This window comes from Gorilla gorilla, chromosome 13 (genome assembly GCF_029281585.2).
Source record: "Gorilla gorilla gorilla isolate KB3781 chromosome 13, NHGRI_mGorGor1-v2.1_pri, whole genome shotgun sequence".
NCBI classification, from domain to species: Eukaryota; Metazoa; Chordata; class Mammalia; order Primates; family Hominidae; genus Gorilla; species Gorilla gorilla.
Genome location: NC_073237.2, coordinates 121,083,511 through 121,100,824, shown reverse-complemented (window position 1 = coordinate 121,100,824; position 17,314 = coordinate 121,083,511). Strand labels below are relative to the sequence as shown.

Here is a 17,314-nt window from a genome sequence, read left to right as displayed (position 1 = left end):
TGCAGTGAGCTGAGATTGCATCACTGCACTCTAGCCTGGGCGATAGAGCAAGACTCCATATCAAACAAAAACAAAGTCGTAGTGTTTAAGCAGTTGGCCTGCTGCATGAATCTCATTTCTCCCATATGACGGCTAGTTGTTGGTCTGGCTTTTGGTCACCCAGTTTTGACAGAAGTTACTTTCATACTCCTCTAGTCCTAATTTTGCTTCTTTTTTTTTGTTTTATTTTTTGAGACAGCGTCTCGCTCTGTTGCCCAGGCTGGAGTGCAATGGTTCAATCTCGGCTCTCTGCAACCTCCACCTCCCAGACTCAAAAGATTCTCCTGCCTCAGCCTCCTGATTAGCTGGGATTGCAGCCAAGCACCATCATGCCTGGCTAATTTTTGTATTTTTAATAGAGACAGGGTTTCACCCTGTTGGCCAGGCTGGTCTTGAATTCTTGGCCTCAAGTGATCGGCTTGTTTTGGCCTCCCAGAGTGCTGGGATTACAGGCATGAGCCACTGCGCCCGGCACCAAGATCCGATATTTCTGCATTTACTGGTGAAATACTACAGTTGTTTACTGAACAGCTACTCCGTGCTAGGCTTGTGAGAGGTAATGGGGTTAAAGCTGTAAAACAAGGCAGGTCGGATCCCCGCCCTCATGGAACAGTCTCATTGTGGTCAGACGCTGAACAAGTAGTTCCTTGCTGATGAGTGCTAGAAACAAGCACAGGTGTTAGAGATAATTATAAACAGGAATTTGACCTTGTGTGTGAGACAAGGGTGAAAGAGGCAAGAGAAAACTTTTCTGAGGAAATATTTAAACTGAGGAAGAGTAGAAAGCAAACAGAAGAAAGTATGCAGCCATTTCAGGAAAAACAAAACCTTTCATCAACGATGTATAGAGGACGTACTATGTTTGCCATTTCTTGTGCTTGATTTATCTCTCCAGTGTGATAGTTATACACCAGCCAGACAAATATAGCTCATACTTTTTGGGTCTGAGCATATGAAATGTGAAGTGTGCTCTGAGAGGTATTTATTCCAACCTGAATAGCATACTTATTAATGGAAAAATTGCTTTCATTTGTTTGTGTAGGTAAAATTCTTCAGCATTTGTGAAAAATTTACATGATATTACACTGTCTGATATTTGTTGTAAGTTAATATTTTACATATTTTGCTTTCTTTTGGAAAAGAATTAGCAGTGTTAAATAGAATATGACAGGTATTAAATGAATTGTAATTTTCCTGTGAATTTTTATTCCAACGGACATTGCCATGATAACTCATAATTACTTGTGCTGTTGTATATTGAGCTCCTACTGTGTGGCAAGGCCTATGGTAAGCATTTTATTTTGGTAACTTGTTTAATCCTCATTACAATTCTGTGGTAAGTGCTGTTATCTGTTTTTATATTGAAGGGATGAAATGGAGGCTCAGAGGGATATGTAGTAGCTAAATGTTACAGCTAGGATTGAAACCCAAATTGACTTCTGAGTAGAGATTTCCCCCCAACTGTATGATACTTCATATTTGGAGTCAGCTTGAAGTAATTCACAAATTGTAATTTTTTTTCCTATTGTTTTCTCTTTAGGTTTCTGTCAGGATGAATTGGCAGAGCTTGACCCAGGCACTAGTAAGTTCTCAATGTTACCCAATATTCTTTGGTAAGAAAAGGATGTGTGTGTACACTTTTAAGTGAATAACTTAAGGTGTCATTGATAAGCCTTACTTTATTGACTCTCAGATTTTATTTCACTTTAATTTGTAATTATAGGAAGGGCACTCTGTCTTTTCTAGTTATGCTTTCTTCTGATATTATTCAGTGGCCAGGATCTATCTGTTTAATAGAAAGTTGGTTTGCTGAAAATTTCTGTTTAATACCAGTCTCCTTGCTTTGTTCTCCATCCTTCCATGAAACCAACAAAAATAAAAATTGTACTTTGAAGCCAGGCGTGGTGGCTGACGCCTGTAATCCCAGCACTTCGGGAGGCTGAGGCGGGTGGATCACCTGAAGTCAGAAGTTCAAGACCAGCTTGGCCAACATAGTGAAACCCTGTCTCTACCAAAAATACAAAAATAGCCGGGTGTGGTGGCGGGTGCCTGTAGTCCCAGCTACTCGGGAGGCTGAGGCTGAAGAATCGCTTGAACCCGGGAAGTAGAGGTTGCAGTGAGCCAAGAACATGCCATTGCACTCCAGCCTGGGTGACAAGAGCAAAACTCCACCTCAAAAAAAAAAAAAAAAAATTCGTACTTGCATTTATGCACATGGACAACTGTATACTCACAAACACTTCTAAAGTATTGATAGTTTTGAAATAATTTCTTTAAAAGAAGCATTTTGCTTAGTTTAGAAATTATAATTGATAACCTTTGTAGTACAGTTTAATTTTCATTTACAGTCTTATGGTTAAGATATGAGAGTTACCATTTCAAGGTCTAATTAAATGATGCTTTTCAGGACTATGTGAGTCTTCATCATAGATAATCATTTGCATTTCCAGTTCTTCCTAAATGTGGTGGCATGCACCATTCTGGGACACATAGTCATAATGGTTAGAAATAGGACATGGGAGTATCCAGTGTATACAGACCTTATTTTGCTATAATGCCAAAAGGTCAAATGATAATTTAGATTGAGATTCCATGAGATGGTCTAGAGTTATTTTTCTGATTGTAGTACTTTGTTATGGCTGGCTCTTTGCCACCAGTCTGCTGTTGAGATCAGTGATAAAGCTTACCTTTCCATCATCGTGAAGCTGATACAAGCTCTGAGGTGGTGGACCTTCTCACATATTTGCCTCTGCCCTCCTTATTAGTATAAATGTCCATGTTTCAACTAATACTTATTAATTTTTAGGCAAAATAGTTCTCATGATGCTTATCAAACACCAGGGAAATATATTTGTCTTTTTAAAAGTTGTAAATTTCAGAATCAGTTTTGTATTAGATAGTATAGCCCCAGTATACCAGCAGCTATAGGTGAATATAGTATGGTTGACCCTTAAACAATGTGGGGGTTAGGGATGACAACCGCCTGCACAGTTGAAAGTCCACTTATAATTTTGACTCCTCAAAAACTTTATTAATAACTTACTGTTGACTAGAAGCCTGGCCGATAACATAATCAGTAGATTAACATAATTTTGTATGTTATATGTATTATATTCTATATTGTTACAATAAAGTACACTAGAGAAGAGAACATGTTGTTAAGAAAGTCATAAGGAAGACAAAATATATTTACTCTTCATTAATAGAAGTGAATCATCGTTAAGGTCTTCATCCTCACCACCTTCATGCTGAAGGAGGAGGAAGAGGGGTTGGTCTTGCTCTTGGGTGGCAGAGGTGAAAGAGGTAGAAGAGGTGAAAGGGGAGGCAGGAGAGGCAGGCACACTTGGTATAACTTTTATTGAAAAAAGTCTGCGTATAAGTGGACCTGTGTAGTTGAAACGTGTTATTCAAGGTCCAGCTGTGTTTTCTGTTCTCTTATGAGTAGCCTTTGCTTAGGGGAGGAAAAGATAAATTGAGTTATTTTTCTGGAGTCATGGTCCTTTCTTTTTTTTTTTTTTCGAGATGGAGTTTCGCTCTGTTGCCCAGGCTGGAGTGCAGTGGCACGATGTCAGCTCACTGCAACTGCTGACTCCCGGGTTCAAGTGATTCTTCTGCATCAGCCTCCGGAGTAGCTGGGACTACAGGCGTGCGCCACCATGGCTGGCTAATTTTTGTATTTTTAGTAGAAACGGGGTTTCACCATATTGGTCAGGTTTGTCTCAAACTCCTGACCTTGTGATCCGCCTGCTTTGGCCTCCCAAAGTGCTAGGATTACAGGCGTGAACCACTGCACCTGGCCGTGGTCCTTTCTTAGAAGCATTTTTGAACACTAGGAAGAACATTGAGATGCCCTGTAACCTTTCAGACAACTACACATAAAACATGCTAGATAGTTGATAACTCAGTTTGTTAAGCACTGAGTGTTCTCTCTGCTCCACACCCAGTTCTCTAGACTCTAGGGATACACAGATAAATAAGTATAGCTCTTGTTCTTGTATATTATCAGTGTGTTAGGAAATATTTGAAAGGACATTTTATAAACCTCTAGTTTAGCACTTAGTACCCAAATGTATTCTCTTTTTCTGCACCTAGTAGCAATTGAAAATGGTTAATGCCCATTTTCTGAGAAAGGTCCTTGATATTCTCAGAAAAATTATTGTTGAATTTTTCTTTCTGGGTTAAGTAATACCAGCTCATTAAACATTTCTTCATAAAATTCCTAGCTAGATATGGCAATTTATAGACCTCTCTATTCCATGAGAATGAACAGACATTGAGACATAATTTTATACATCAGTATAGAATAGGAGTCACCAAAAAAAAAAAAAAAAAAAAAAAGACTAAAAAATTGTACTTACTGGCAGGGCATGATGGCTCATGCCTGTAATTCCAGCACTTTGGGAGGCCAAAGCGGGAGGATCATTTGAGCCCAGGATCAGGAGTTTGAGACCAGCCTGGGCAACATAGGGAGCCCCGTCTCTGCAAAGAAAATTTAAAAATTATCCAGGTGTGTTGGCATGTGCTTGTGGTCCCAGCTACTTGAGAAGGTGAGGTGGGAGGATTGCTTAAGGAGGAGGAGGAGGCTGCAGTTGAGCCATGATCACACCACTGCATTCCAGCCTAGGTGACACAGAGCAAGACCCTGTCTCAAAAACAAACCAAAAAATTTGTACTTAGTGTATGTGGGTAATATTCTCAGTAATTCCTATATTGGGAAGTTAGTAGTATTTTAATCTTTCTCTTTGAAGAAATACATAAGGATCTGATTATTCTAAAAATAATTAGGCCAGGCACGGTGGCTCACGCCTGTAATCCCAGCACTTCGGGAGGCTGAGGCAGGCGGATCACCCGAGGTCAGGAGTTCAAGACCAGCCTGGCCAATATGGAGAAACCCCATCTCTACTAAAAATACAAAATTGGCTGGGTTGTGGTGGCGCATGCCTGTAATCCCAGCTACTCGGGAGGCTGAGGCAGGAGAATTGCTTGAACCCGGGAGGTGGAGGTTGCGGTAAGCCGAGATCGTGCCATTGCACTCCAGCCTGGGCAACAAGAGCGAGACTCTGTCTCAAAAAAAATAATAATAATAATAATTAGACAAAATAAAATTTTATTTCAGTTTGTACCAGTTTTGGGGTTCAAATGAGCATGTTCAGCCCTACCAAGTGATAGGAAGCATCAAGACTGAGATGGGCTGTGTGTGTTGTGTTAAATTGGCTGTGGTTTTTGATACTGCATATTCTGGGGATTCTGACTGGGAAAGAATAACATCTCCTGTGTTAATTCCATGTGACTTTTGTTTATTTAATTTAATTTTTTTTGAGACAGGGTCTTACTCTTTTGTCCAAGCTGTAGTGCAGTGGCATAGTCATGGCTCACTGCAGCCTTGACCTCATGGGCTCAGGTGATCCTTCCACCTCAGTTTCCTGAGTAGCTGTGACTACATGTACACACCACATGCCTGGCTAACTTTTGTATTTTTTTTCTCTTTCAAATATTTCTTATTGAAATGATAAAAAAAAGAACAGTGATCATTTTAACCAAACTTTTACTTTACAAATATAAAAATATAATCAAAACTTGTTTCTTTCATACATTTTCCATAAACATACCAGAAAAGTTCTCATAGCCAAACTGTAAATGATGCTTGTATACTATGATGTGAACACAATAAACAAAAATTTAAATTTCCAAATACGTGACCTTTCCCTCAATAGAACAGCATGATCAATATATCTTCCCAACTTATCTCTATTTTCACGATACGATCCATCACTAAAATAGAAAATACACCTAAACTGGCTTAATCTAGACTTATCTAGGTTTTAGTAAGTTTTTTTCCCACAAAACAAGCTTAATAAATATAATACAAGCTAATATTAAAATGTGTTTTATGGCTCAAGTCAAATTACAATATTAAGTTTCTCATCACGTATTTGAACAACAAAGGCAAACTGCTTGAAATGAGTCCAGTTTAACCCAAATAATCAGTGATGTATAACAAGTGGAGTAAGTATAAGAAAATCAAATCTTATGCTACAGAAAGGTGACTTATACTACAGTCAACAACCACTAAGCCTTCTTTGGCAATGAAACATACAAAATTGCAAACTCTGAAGCAGTCTTAGTGATTGGCACATACTCTTCCAAACCCTGTGAACTAGTAAAAACATTAAGTTTGAGGATGGAAAAGCTACCCCAAGCATTTTCTCTCAAGTGACTGAGCAAGTACTTTATTTATTTATTTATTTATTTATTTATTTATTTATTTATTGAGGCGGAGTCTCGCTCTGTCACCCAGGCTAGAGTGCAGTGGCGCCATCTCGGCTCACTGCAAACTCTGCCTCCCAGGTTCAAGCGATTCTCCTGCCTCAGCCTCCCGAGTAGCTGGGATTACAGGCGCCTGCCACTGCACCCAGCTAATTTTTCTGTTTTTTAGTGGAGATTGGGTTTCACCATCTTGGCCACGCTGGTCTTGAACTCCTGACCTCATGATCCACCTGCCTCAGCCTCCCAAAGTGCTTGGATTACAGGCATGAGCCACCGTGCCTGGCCGCAAGTACTTTAAAAATGAAGTCATGGCTGGGTGCGGTGGCACATGCCTGTAATCCCAGCATTTTGGGAGGCCAAGGTGGGTGGATCACGAGGTCAGGAGATCCAGACCATCCCAGCTAACACGGTGAAACCCCGTCTCTACTAAAAATACAAAAAAAAAATTAGCCAGGTGTGGTGGTGGGCACCTGTAGTCCCAGATACTCGGGAGGCTGAGGCAAGAGAATGGTGTGAACCCAGGAGGCAGAGCTTGCAGTGAGCTGAGATCACGCCACTGCACTCCAGCCTGGGTGACAGAGTGAGACTATGTCTCAAGAAAAAAATAAATAAATAAAAAAATAAAAATAAAAAATAAAAATGAAGTCATTAGGCCAGGCATGGTGGCTCATACCTGTAATCCTAGTACTGTGGGAGGCTGAGGTGGGCAGATCATGAGGTCAGGAGATCGAGACCATCCTGGCTAACACGGTGAAACCCCGTCTCTACTAAAATGCAAAAAATAAGCTGGCCATGGTGGCACGTGCCTCTAATCTCAGCTACTTGGGAGGCTGAGGCAGGAGAATCGCTTGAACCTGGGAGGCAGAGGTTGCAGTGAACCAAGATCGTGCCACTGCACTCCAGCCTGGGTGACAGAGTGAGACTCTGTCTTAAAAATAAATAAATAAATAAAGTCATTAAAAAGCAGAGAGCATAAGAGTCACAATATTTAAGAAAGCGAATTTTAAGCCAATTGCTTGCTGGCCTGCTGAATTTGAAGTACTTCTATCTCTCACTTCTGATTAAACACGGAAGAAAACAGACTGGCTAATTTGGTTATACTTTGTCCAAATACAATGTTAACGTGATGGAACCCTTAAATATCCAAAATAATAACTGAATGCTAGTTATAAGACAATAATAAAAAGTTTAAAAATCTTCCAAATGTGCTGTTAACAGTACAAATTCAAGTACAGAATTATTATGCCATTTTAAGTATTATCTACTTCATAAAAAAATCACAGTGGTCTTCATCACATGGCAAAAAAACAAATTTCACTCTTCTCCAAAGGAGTAAGGCCATCCTAAATGTAACTACAAACAATTGTGTAAAACTTTTTGGGTTTTTTCCCACAATCTACTAAACATTTTCCATTGCACTATACTTGAATTACTCAGGGAAAATAAGATGACGTATGTTGTAGTTTTGCAGTGCAAAAAAGAGCTTTCATTTTAGACAAATGGACAACATAGGAGGCACTAAAAAATACAGGTCTATTAATCAAGAGCCCATTTAAAAATGATTCAGCATTTAGTATGTAGATCTGGAATGCACAGTTTCTGGAAGTATAAGAACTTACATATCAAAAGAGCTTAGTGTTAAACTGTGCCCTTATACCCTCTTCTAATATTGTAGACACCTGCCAGATTTGATTTCCCCTAGTTCTATTATTTCCATCAGAAAACCAAAAACAGATTATTGGGATCCACCTGTGACTGACCAGAGCAAAAAGTTTTTAACACTCGTGTGTTACGAATTTTACATTCAAAACCAGATCTCTTACATTCCAAGGTTAGTAACCCAGCCATCCTGAATCAAAGGTTTTGCTCAACTAGGCTTTAGTGTATGGATGACTGGCTCATGTATTTACTGTATATTGGGAAGAAGTGAAGAAGTGAGAAGAAGTGAAGAATTTCTTGGTCAAAGCTTAAGTTACAAAGAACCTGAGTGGTCTCGAATTAGATGCCTCTTCAACTCAAACACTCCTTACTGAGAGGACTTTATAAAACAAACAAAAAGTCTACCTCTCTCCACCCTCCCCAAATTGCAAAAGTGAAAATCTGAAATGTGGCCGATGTAGCTTTTCACTAAGAAGCAATCATGGAACGTGAGCTGAATCAATCCATCTTCATCTCCACTTCCTCCAATCTAAAGGTTTTGCTCCCCAATATAAAGGAATAGCTGAAGGATGCAGCTAACCAATGAACTTACCAGCAAAATACATTACATGAGAAATATGCTAATGTAGGCTAGAGGTGCAGGACAGTTAGGGGCAGGAGGAGAAGGACAATTCACAGAACTAGTGGCTTTTTCAAAGGATTTTAGGGGACATTTTTGGTCATGGAGACTGGTGCTCACCTACCAGTAAGGACATACACAGTTACAGTCACTACTTAACAACCATGTGAGGGTTTGACATGACCCCAACTAAAAAAACTTGAGTGTTTATGAATGTAATTACTGAGCTATACTTGGCCTGATTTCCTCAAGTATGATATGCCTTTGACATCACCCAATATTCAGGAAATTTTGCCCTGTGATTGGTACCATAAAAATGTAAGAACTAATCAAAAGTTCATTTCTGTTAAAAACCCTTTTTTTCCCTTAAGTAGCTACATCTGGCAAGATTCTTGTTTACATTAAGCCTATAGTCAACAAGTCTGTTATAAGGCATACACACACTATACTTTGATCATTAAATAATGACACAACCAGCAAACTCCTTTGCTCTAATATTTTTTATTCCCTCAAATTTGATCCGAATTTGTCAGTATTTTAAAAAGTTTTTAAAATTTGGTATTTTTCTCTTAAGTTGACTAGAGACGAATTTTTGCCATGCTCTCCAGGCTGGTCTCAAACTCCTGGGCTCAAGTGATCCTCCTGCCTTGGTCTCCCAAAGTGCTGGGATTACCAGGCAGAGCCCCGCATGACTTTTGAGGATATTACAGATTTCCTTGTGTTGTATCTTTGGAATTTGGAGGCCCAAATATTGCCCCCCATTCCCCAGATTCCTGATAGGAAAGCCTGCTCACACTCCCTTATTTTGGAACGGGAAATACTTCGTTGCTAATTTCCAGTTGTGCATGGCAGTGGTTGTAGGCAGCAGGTTTGGGACAGCAGGTGTCATGTGGGAACTAGTTGAGGAAAAGACTGACTTTGTCCAATTAAATGGCTTGGCTTTTTTTTTTTTTTTTTTTAAATACCTTTAGTGTGATAAAGCAGATGGGCAGCCATGCTCAGAATATGGGCAGCTGTTCACACTCTGGCTGCCTTCCTATGATTCCTGGACTTCCTGGAGTCCAATGTTATGGCACAGGTTCAGGCTAAGTTCATTTCTACAAGAAGTGTCCCTGTACCGTGTCCATTAGCATAAGCTAGGGACAAGGGCAGTCAAAGGTCAAGAGAAGTTCAAAACAGCATAACCTTTCTGTGCTTCTGTTTCCAAATAACCCCAGTCTGCCCTGCTCCCCAAGTTTTTGCCTCGGCCGTCGTGTTTACCGTGTAGCTGTAAAACTCAAGAGAACAAGGACCGACTTGATACAAGGGAAGTTAGAGAATAGAAGTCATTGTTGCTTAAAACAGGAGAAATAATTGATTTATGTTTGGGGGCCAATTAGGCTATAAAACAGGAACAGTAAAGGGACCTGTGACTTCAGGACAGCTACTTGCTCTGATTTCTGTCCCATAGACAAGGGGCTTCCCAGTAAAGGCTGTCAGCTTTCTAGGCTAAATTATTAATTCCTTTCATACCTCTCAGGGATTGTAAACAGCACATAATAAAGGGAAACAGTTGATAGTGTTCAGTTACTGGCCAGATAGAGGGTCAAAGGGTAAATAGTTGGATTAGCAACAGCTGTTCTTCCTCGCCAAACTTTTTGTCTCTTATTATCTATTTCAGAAATACTGTTCCTGAATTTTTGACTTAGATATAATGAAGTCCATTTCTCCTCTTGTAACATAATCCTACAAGTAATTACATTGAGAGTAAACATTGACCAAAATTGAAAGTACTTACTTTAATTCAGTTTCCAAAGTTGAAGATTGAATTTTTTTTTTTTTTTTTGGTATGTGCTATGTTGTCTGATGTTCAAAGGATATAATCCCAAGGAAAGTACCTGCTTGAAGTTAGACATATTAGAAGCTTTTTAGCTGTGTGTTTTTTTTTTCTCTCTCTTTTTTTACCAGCTGGTTGAGGATCTTGGTGTAGCTTGATTAAAAGAAAAAAACATTGTTTTTGTTTAAACTGGTAGTAGAATAATGTATGGTTCACTATGGAAAACACTAAAAGAAAATAGAAGCATCTCTAATCCCACTACCTAGAAATAACCATTGCTTCACGTTTGAGAGTATGTCCTTCCAGGTTGTGTCCGAGCTCATCTTTTACATAATTAGGAATCTATACTATATGTGCAATTTTTGTATCCTGTTTGTTTTCCCCCACTCTGTATTACATTGGGAACATTGTCCCAAGTCATGAAACGATTTTCACAAATGTTTTTAACGGAAGGATATTTCATTAAATAAGTAAATAGCTTTATCATGATTTATTTAACCATCCTCCTATTGTTGAGCATTTAGATTTTCAGTTTTTTCTGCGTCATAAATAATGCCACAGTGAACACGTTTGTGTATAAATTTTTTGTCTGCATTTCGAATGAGTGCTTTAGTTTTTTTATGCAAGCCAAAACTGCTCTTATAATTAAGAACATAGACTCTGGCTCAAGATTGCTTGGATTCAACTTGGCTTCACCGTAATCTTGGTTAAATTACTTAAACTCTCTGCCTTCCATTTCTCATCTATGAAATGAGGACAGTAAAATGTATTTTTATTTTATTGGGTTGCTGTGAGGATTAAGTGAATGTAATATATTTAAAGTTTGGAATAGTGCTTGACAAATGGTAAATACTATTAAGTGTATACTGTTCTAGGCTATGTAGTATAATGTTGAAATTCTCAGTCTTTCTGCACTAATGGGCTGTTGAAACTGTTTTATTCAATTAAGCTGGCCTGTGTTTCTTAATGACACAAAGGTGTTAGCAGGTGTAAGTTACTGCTTCGAGTAAATAGTTCAGATGAGATTGGGCGTGTTCAGAGTGTATGACCATAGACTCAATTAAATAGTTCAGTCACAGGAGTAGAAGAGCTCATATGCTGCTGATTCTTTTGGTCGGGACTTCTTTACCATCTCAGTGACTGTTAGGGTGTTTTGGTCCTCTTCCCCAGCCAATAGCAGGTAACCTCCCAAATGACCATCTGCCAACACATTTAACCTCTTAGGAGACTGAACAAGTTAACCTTCTGCTTATTTAAAACAGATACTCGAATTACACACTTTCTTTTTGGTCAATAGCAAGGTCTTACAGAAAGCATACTGAAGAAAAAGTTTGTAGAATTTAAAATCTGACTATTACCATGGATTCCTGTTTACTCAGACTTTAAAAAATAAAGTATATTCTAATGATCAAGGACCTATATAAATGATATAGCATATATATAATGTGTATAATAAATAGTATGTATTAATATATAGTATATGTCACTATATGTAATATAGTGTGTATGTATATATATTTATATGAGTATTTTAAAAGAGACTTGAAAGTTAAGTGCTGGGTGTGGTGGGTCACACCTGTAATCCTAGCACTTTGGGAGGCCAAGGTGGACAGATTATTTTGAGCCTAGGAGTTTGAGACCAGCCTGGACAACATGATGAAACCCCGACTCTAGGCGTGTACCTGTAGTCCCAGTTACTTGGGAAGCTGAGGTGGGAGGATCACCTGAGGCCCTGGAGGTTGAGGCTGCAGTGAACCGAGAGATTGCACCACTGCATTCTAGCCTGGGTGTCGGGAGTGAGACCCTGTCTCAGAAAAAAAGTAAATTAAATTTTGGTATATCTTGCCATATTGGTAGATGCCCACCAAGGAGAGTTCTACATGTGTTGGTGGGATGAACAGGCAAGATGAAAAAAACAAGATAAAAAATAGGCAAGATAAAAAGAAAGCCTGACACCACGAACTTGCTCTGGCTTTGCATTCAACTGTCATGTGACTTGGGATCCCAAAGAGATTTTTTTGTGGATTCTTCCAGCTACAAAAGAGAAATGTGTACATCTCAGCTAGCATACCCTAAAATTCCAGTATTCTGTCACATGTCCTAATGGATTTATTCCTAGTTGTCAAACTATGTGTCACAATTTTTGGTCTTAGAAAGTAGTTCATATAAGCCCAAATGTCTGCAGAGAGTGAACCTAAGACTGAATGTTACAGATGAAGGAAGAAAAGGAAATTAGCATTTACTGGGTATTCCTTGTGTGCCAGACACTTTGCGTATATTCAGTAAGTGTGAGAAGGATTATAGCATATAAAATGATCTGATTTTAAGTTTGACTTGGTAATACCTAGTTCATTTAACGCACTTATTGTTCTTTTCTCCCTCCCTACTTTGGGTGCCAAGCTGAGACATAGTTCTTGCCCAGAAAGGACTCTGGTTTAATCAGGAAGGCAGACACAAAATATGATGTGGCTTTTACCACATAATAGTAAGGATAGCTAATATTTACTATGCACAGAATGTTTCACATGCATTTTTTATTAAGCATTCATAAGATTTGTTTAAAAAGATACAATCCCCATCTTACAGATGAGAACTATGAGGCCTGAAGAGATTAAATGACTCACCCCAAAGTACCTAGTGAAGTATCTGAGACTTCAGAGCCCCTGCTTTATTAAATAATTAATTTCTATCCTGTCTCTAGCTCTCTTGATCGTGACAGATCTCAAATGCTGATGGTGGAAGACTTTAAGGCAGTGTAATGATTTATAACATATATAATCAGGGTTTTTGTGTAAAAGAATGAAGACTATTTTTGAAGTGTCATCTGGGCCTCTTCTGCGTGTATTAGGGTGGTTTTGGACACAAAGTAGAATGATTCATTGTGGAATAGGTTCCCGAGTTGTCTTCTGTGTCTCAGATTCAGGATTATTCCACTATTTTTCAAGTAAGTTCTTTCCTGAAGCAACTTAAGATAGTTCACGAATCTCCCTTGTTTCCTCCCTTTATGTCCCTTTTTCTCTACAACACTGTTAGTGATTTTGCTATGTCACATTCATAACAGTTCCGAGTGCCTGCTTCCAAAGCTTCAGTTGATTCTGTGGCATTGCTGCTAGATCAGGCCTTCTGAATGTGGTCTTTTGCTGAGGAGTTCCCTTCTGATAAGGATTCTTTTGATCAGGGTAGGGGTGGTATGAGATCCAGAGCTTAGGGTGAACTCTCATCCCCTTGACCTCTGCCCCTATTTGAGTTTATACTGACTTGGCAGGGACTCCCTATGGAGCCGAGAGTTTAGCACTTATTTACAGTTGATGAAAAGATAGTTGCATTCAAAGGCTGTTGTTGGGTCCTTGGATAGTCTTGGATGTCTGCCACTATCTCTGGTGGGTGAAGGGATTGCTTGAATATCTAAGTCTGGAGATTTTAATGAATGACTAAGAAGGAATGAGAAGAAATTCTGAGGCTAGTTAGGTTCTGCAGTTGTTCTTTCCATGGGAGCAATATTGCAGTAACATTTTCAGATGAGACAAAGACTTTTAATAAACATTTGTTTTATTTTATTAAAAAAAAGCTGAAAGGGGTTGCTTAAATTCAGTGCTTGATTACAAGGGAATACATGGGAATTCTTCTCTTCCTTTTTTGATCTCTTGCCAAAGAGAAAACCTTCTGTGTTAGGCAAACGTATCAGTAGTGGGGGGATACCCTAGATTAAAGCCACTGTCTTCAAAGTTGTACATAGTTTTACAAATTTACTTTTTTTTCCTAAATATCTCACATATTCTAAGCATGCTGAGGCTGTAATAACTCAGTTCTAACTGAGGCCCTTTCTGGGTACTCTTTGGTCACCCGGGACCACTCTTTGCCTTTTTACCTGAAGCTACTTTGTTTTTGTTTTATTTTGGTCCAGTATTTGTCATAGATATGATCTGAAAGAAAAGATAAGCTTCTCTCTTTGAAGAGAGCCGACAGTCATTGTGAACCAAAATTGAATGTGCTTTGTTGGTAAGCATAAGAAAATCAAAACTGCAAAATAAGATTCAAAGTGAAAATACAGTGTTAAAGATCTTTTTCATCTGTTAGTACAAAATTCCATGTCCTAAGTGTAGTCTGCCCTATAGATGTATTTTGTTTGACTTCCAGGATGTTTAAATAAAATCATGTTAGTTGTCAACATTTAAAATGTTCAAGATGGCCGGGCGTGGTGGCTCGTGCCTGTAATCCCAGCACTTTGGGAGGCTGAGGTGGGTGGATCACCTGAGGTCAGGAGTTCGAGACCAGCCTGGCCAACATGGTGAAACCCCGTCTCCACTAAAAATACAAAATTACTTGGGCGTGGTGGTGCGTGCTTGTAATCCCGGCTACTTGGGAGGCTGATGGAGGCAGGAGAATTGCTCCACCCTGGAGGTGGAGGCCGCAGTGAGCCGAGATTGCGTCATTGTACTCTAGCCTGGGTGACGAGCAAAATTGCATTTCACAAAAACCCAAAAACGTTCAAGAGTTTCAAAAAACTTTGGATTTCTGGCTTTCTTGATAAATTGTAATATCTAACATTGAGCTCAGATTTTTATATGGCATCTCTGGGCTGGAACAGAGTAGTGGCTGCCTTCTTTATATGGACTGGACACACGGTCTTTTGTCACCCAGGCTGGAGTGCAATGGTGCGATCATGGCTCACTGCAGCCTCGACCTCCTGGGCTCAAGCAGTTCTTCTCACCTCAGTCTCCCGAGTAGCTGGGACTATAGGCGCGCATTACCGCAGTGGGCTAATCTTTGTGTTTTTTTGTAGAGGTGGGGTTTCACCAGGTTGCTCAGGCTGGTTTCCAACTCCTGGACTCAAGCAGTCCACGCACCTCGGCTTCCCAGAGTGCTGAGATTACAGGTGTGAGCCACTGTGCTCAGCCTGCTGCCTTCTTTAAATGAGCATATACTCTTAGGTTTTCACAGAACCTTGGTGGCCTCCTTTACCCGTTTATGTTTCCTGCTAGTCTTCTGTAGGCATTTGAGTTTTCAGCTCCTACATTAAATAATTTTCAGGGATGATGAGAGTGTGGGAAAATGGGAACTCTTAAAAATGTAATCTGATATCTATTAAAGCTGATAATGTGCAGGTTAATTTTTCAGACTTGGCAGTTTAAAATTTAAAAATATAAAATTTAAAATTACAGGCCAGGCGAGGTAGCTCACTCCTGTCATCCCAGCACTTTGTGGATCCCTTGAGCTCAGGTGTTTGAGACCAGCCTGGGCAACATGGCAAAACCTCATCTCTACAAAATATACAAAAATTAGCTGGGTGTGGCGGCACATGTCTGTAGTCCCAGCTACTTGGGAGGATCACTTGGTCCTGGGAGGTCGAGGCTACAGTGAGTTGTGATCGCACCACTGCACTCCAGCCTGGGCAACAGAGTGAGACCCTGTCTCCACCCTCCCCGCCACAAAAGAAAACTTAGATTGAACAATTAATACGTCTAGGAATTTATCCTAAATACTTGACAGTTATGAAAAATGTATGTTTACAGATGCTTCTTTTAGCATTTATAATAGTCAAAAAAATTGGATAACCAGGCGTGCTGGTATATGCCTGTCATCCCAGCTACTGGGGATGCTGAGGTGGGAGGATCGCTTGAGCCCAGGAGGTGGAGGCTGCAGTGAGCCAAGATCGCGCCACTGTACTCCAGCCTGGGCAGCAGAACGAGACCCTGTCTTTAAAAAAAAAAAAAAAAAAAAAAAGAAGGTAACAATTTAAGTTTAATAGGGGACTCGATAAATGGATTGTGGTTATTCATGCAGTAGGATGCTGTAGACTTAAGGAGAAGGCAAATTTTTAGTCTGGAAGGTGATACAATTTTAATAGTGGTGTTTTTGGGAAAATGAGATTGCAGGGTATCTTTCATTATCTCTGAGTTTTCTGTTTTTAAGAACATCACATTATTAAGAAAAAAGACATGCATTTAAAAAATTCTCTCTCATTTTAGCTGCCAGATTTCCATGGCTATTCTGCCAAATTGAGCCAATAGGTTCTAGCTTCCACTTAAAGCATAGATTTTACATTCAGAATTCTCTTATCTTGAAATTGTTCTAAGGAAGGGGGAATCAGAGTCCTCAAGTAGCAGGAACCATCTTTGAAGTCTGAGAATAAAGTAAAAGACTTCTACAGCATTTTCAGGCTTCTACTTGCAACCTTGCTTCCATTCACTAGTAAAGCCATCAGAATTTACCTCCTTTTCAGTGTCAGGCTTGAGGCTCGAGCCAGCACTGTTGATAATGGAGGGAGCTTCTCAGATAAATTGGGCTATGCTGACAGTTGCAGGGATACCTGCTGAAAGCAACCCTGATGAAATGCATGGGTGCATGGTACAGTGGAAAAAACATGAGTGAAAGTTAGCATCCTGGCCTTCCTGCTTTCTTGCTGAGTAGCATAGGCAACGTGTGAAGCTCAGTTTGTTCATCTTTGAAACAGTAGTTAATTCTTGTTAAATGTTGTTTTAAAAAATAAACGAGATAATATACATGAATTGCCCAGCAGTTAGCTGCTCTAGTCCTGCATGTTTCTCTTTTGTGGAAATACAAGACAAAAGGTTTCTAATTTCTTTTTGTTAATATTTGATGAGCATTTACTGTATGTTAATGACTTTAAAACATTTATCTCATTTACACTTCCTGGCAGCTCTACAAGGTTATTCTCAACTCTTGTTCTCCCCCATTTTACAGATGAGGAAACTGACAGTTTAACACTTGGCCAAGGTCACACAGCTGGTAAGTGGCAGAGATGAACCCTGTGTGATCCCAAAGCCCACGTCCTTATCTTTTTAAAATTGAGGCATGACTTACATGCAATGAAACGCATAGATCTAAAGTGTTAAGGTTAAGCATTTTTATAAATGTGTGCACCCTAGTAATCCACATTCTATCAAGATACA

The 17,314-nt window shown here is 39.5% G+C and overlaps 1 protein-coding gene across 8 annotated transcripts in view; it reads left to right on the top strand.

Moving 5' to 3' along the window:
- The window catches only part of NR6A1 (nuclear receptor subfamily 6 group A member 1), a 255,466-nt gene that overhangs the window by 36,377 nt on the left and 201,775 nt on the right, over positions 1-17,314 (top strand). For 4 of the 8 annotated variants that reach the window (XM_055351891.2, XM_055351890.2, XM_031014621.3 and 1 more), the window contains exon 2: positions 1,580-1,621. The exons of 1 other annotated variant lie outside the window; for it this stretch is intronic. In XM_055351891.2, the coding sequence (XP_055207866.1) occupies positions 1,580-1,621 (42 nt within the window). Of the gene's footprint in view, positions 1-1,579; positions 1,622-17,105; positions 17,151-17,314 lie in introns of all 8 variants that reach the window. 3 more of the 8 variants (XM_055351888.2, XM_055351889.2, XM_055351887.2) reach the window with 1 other exon arrangement.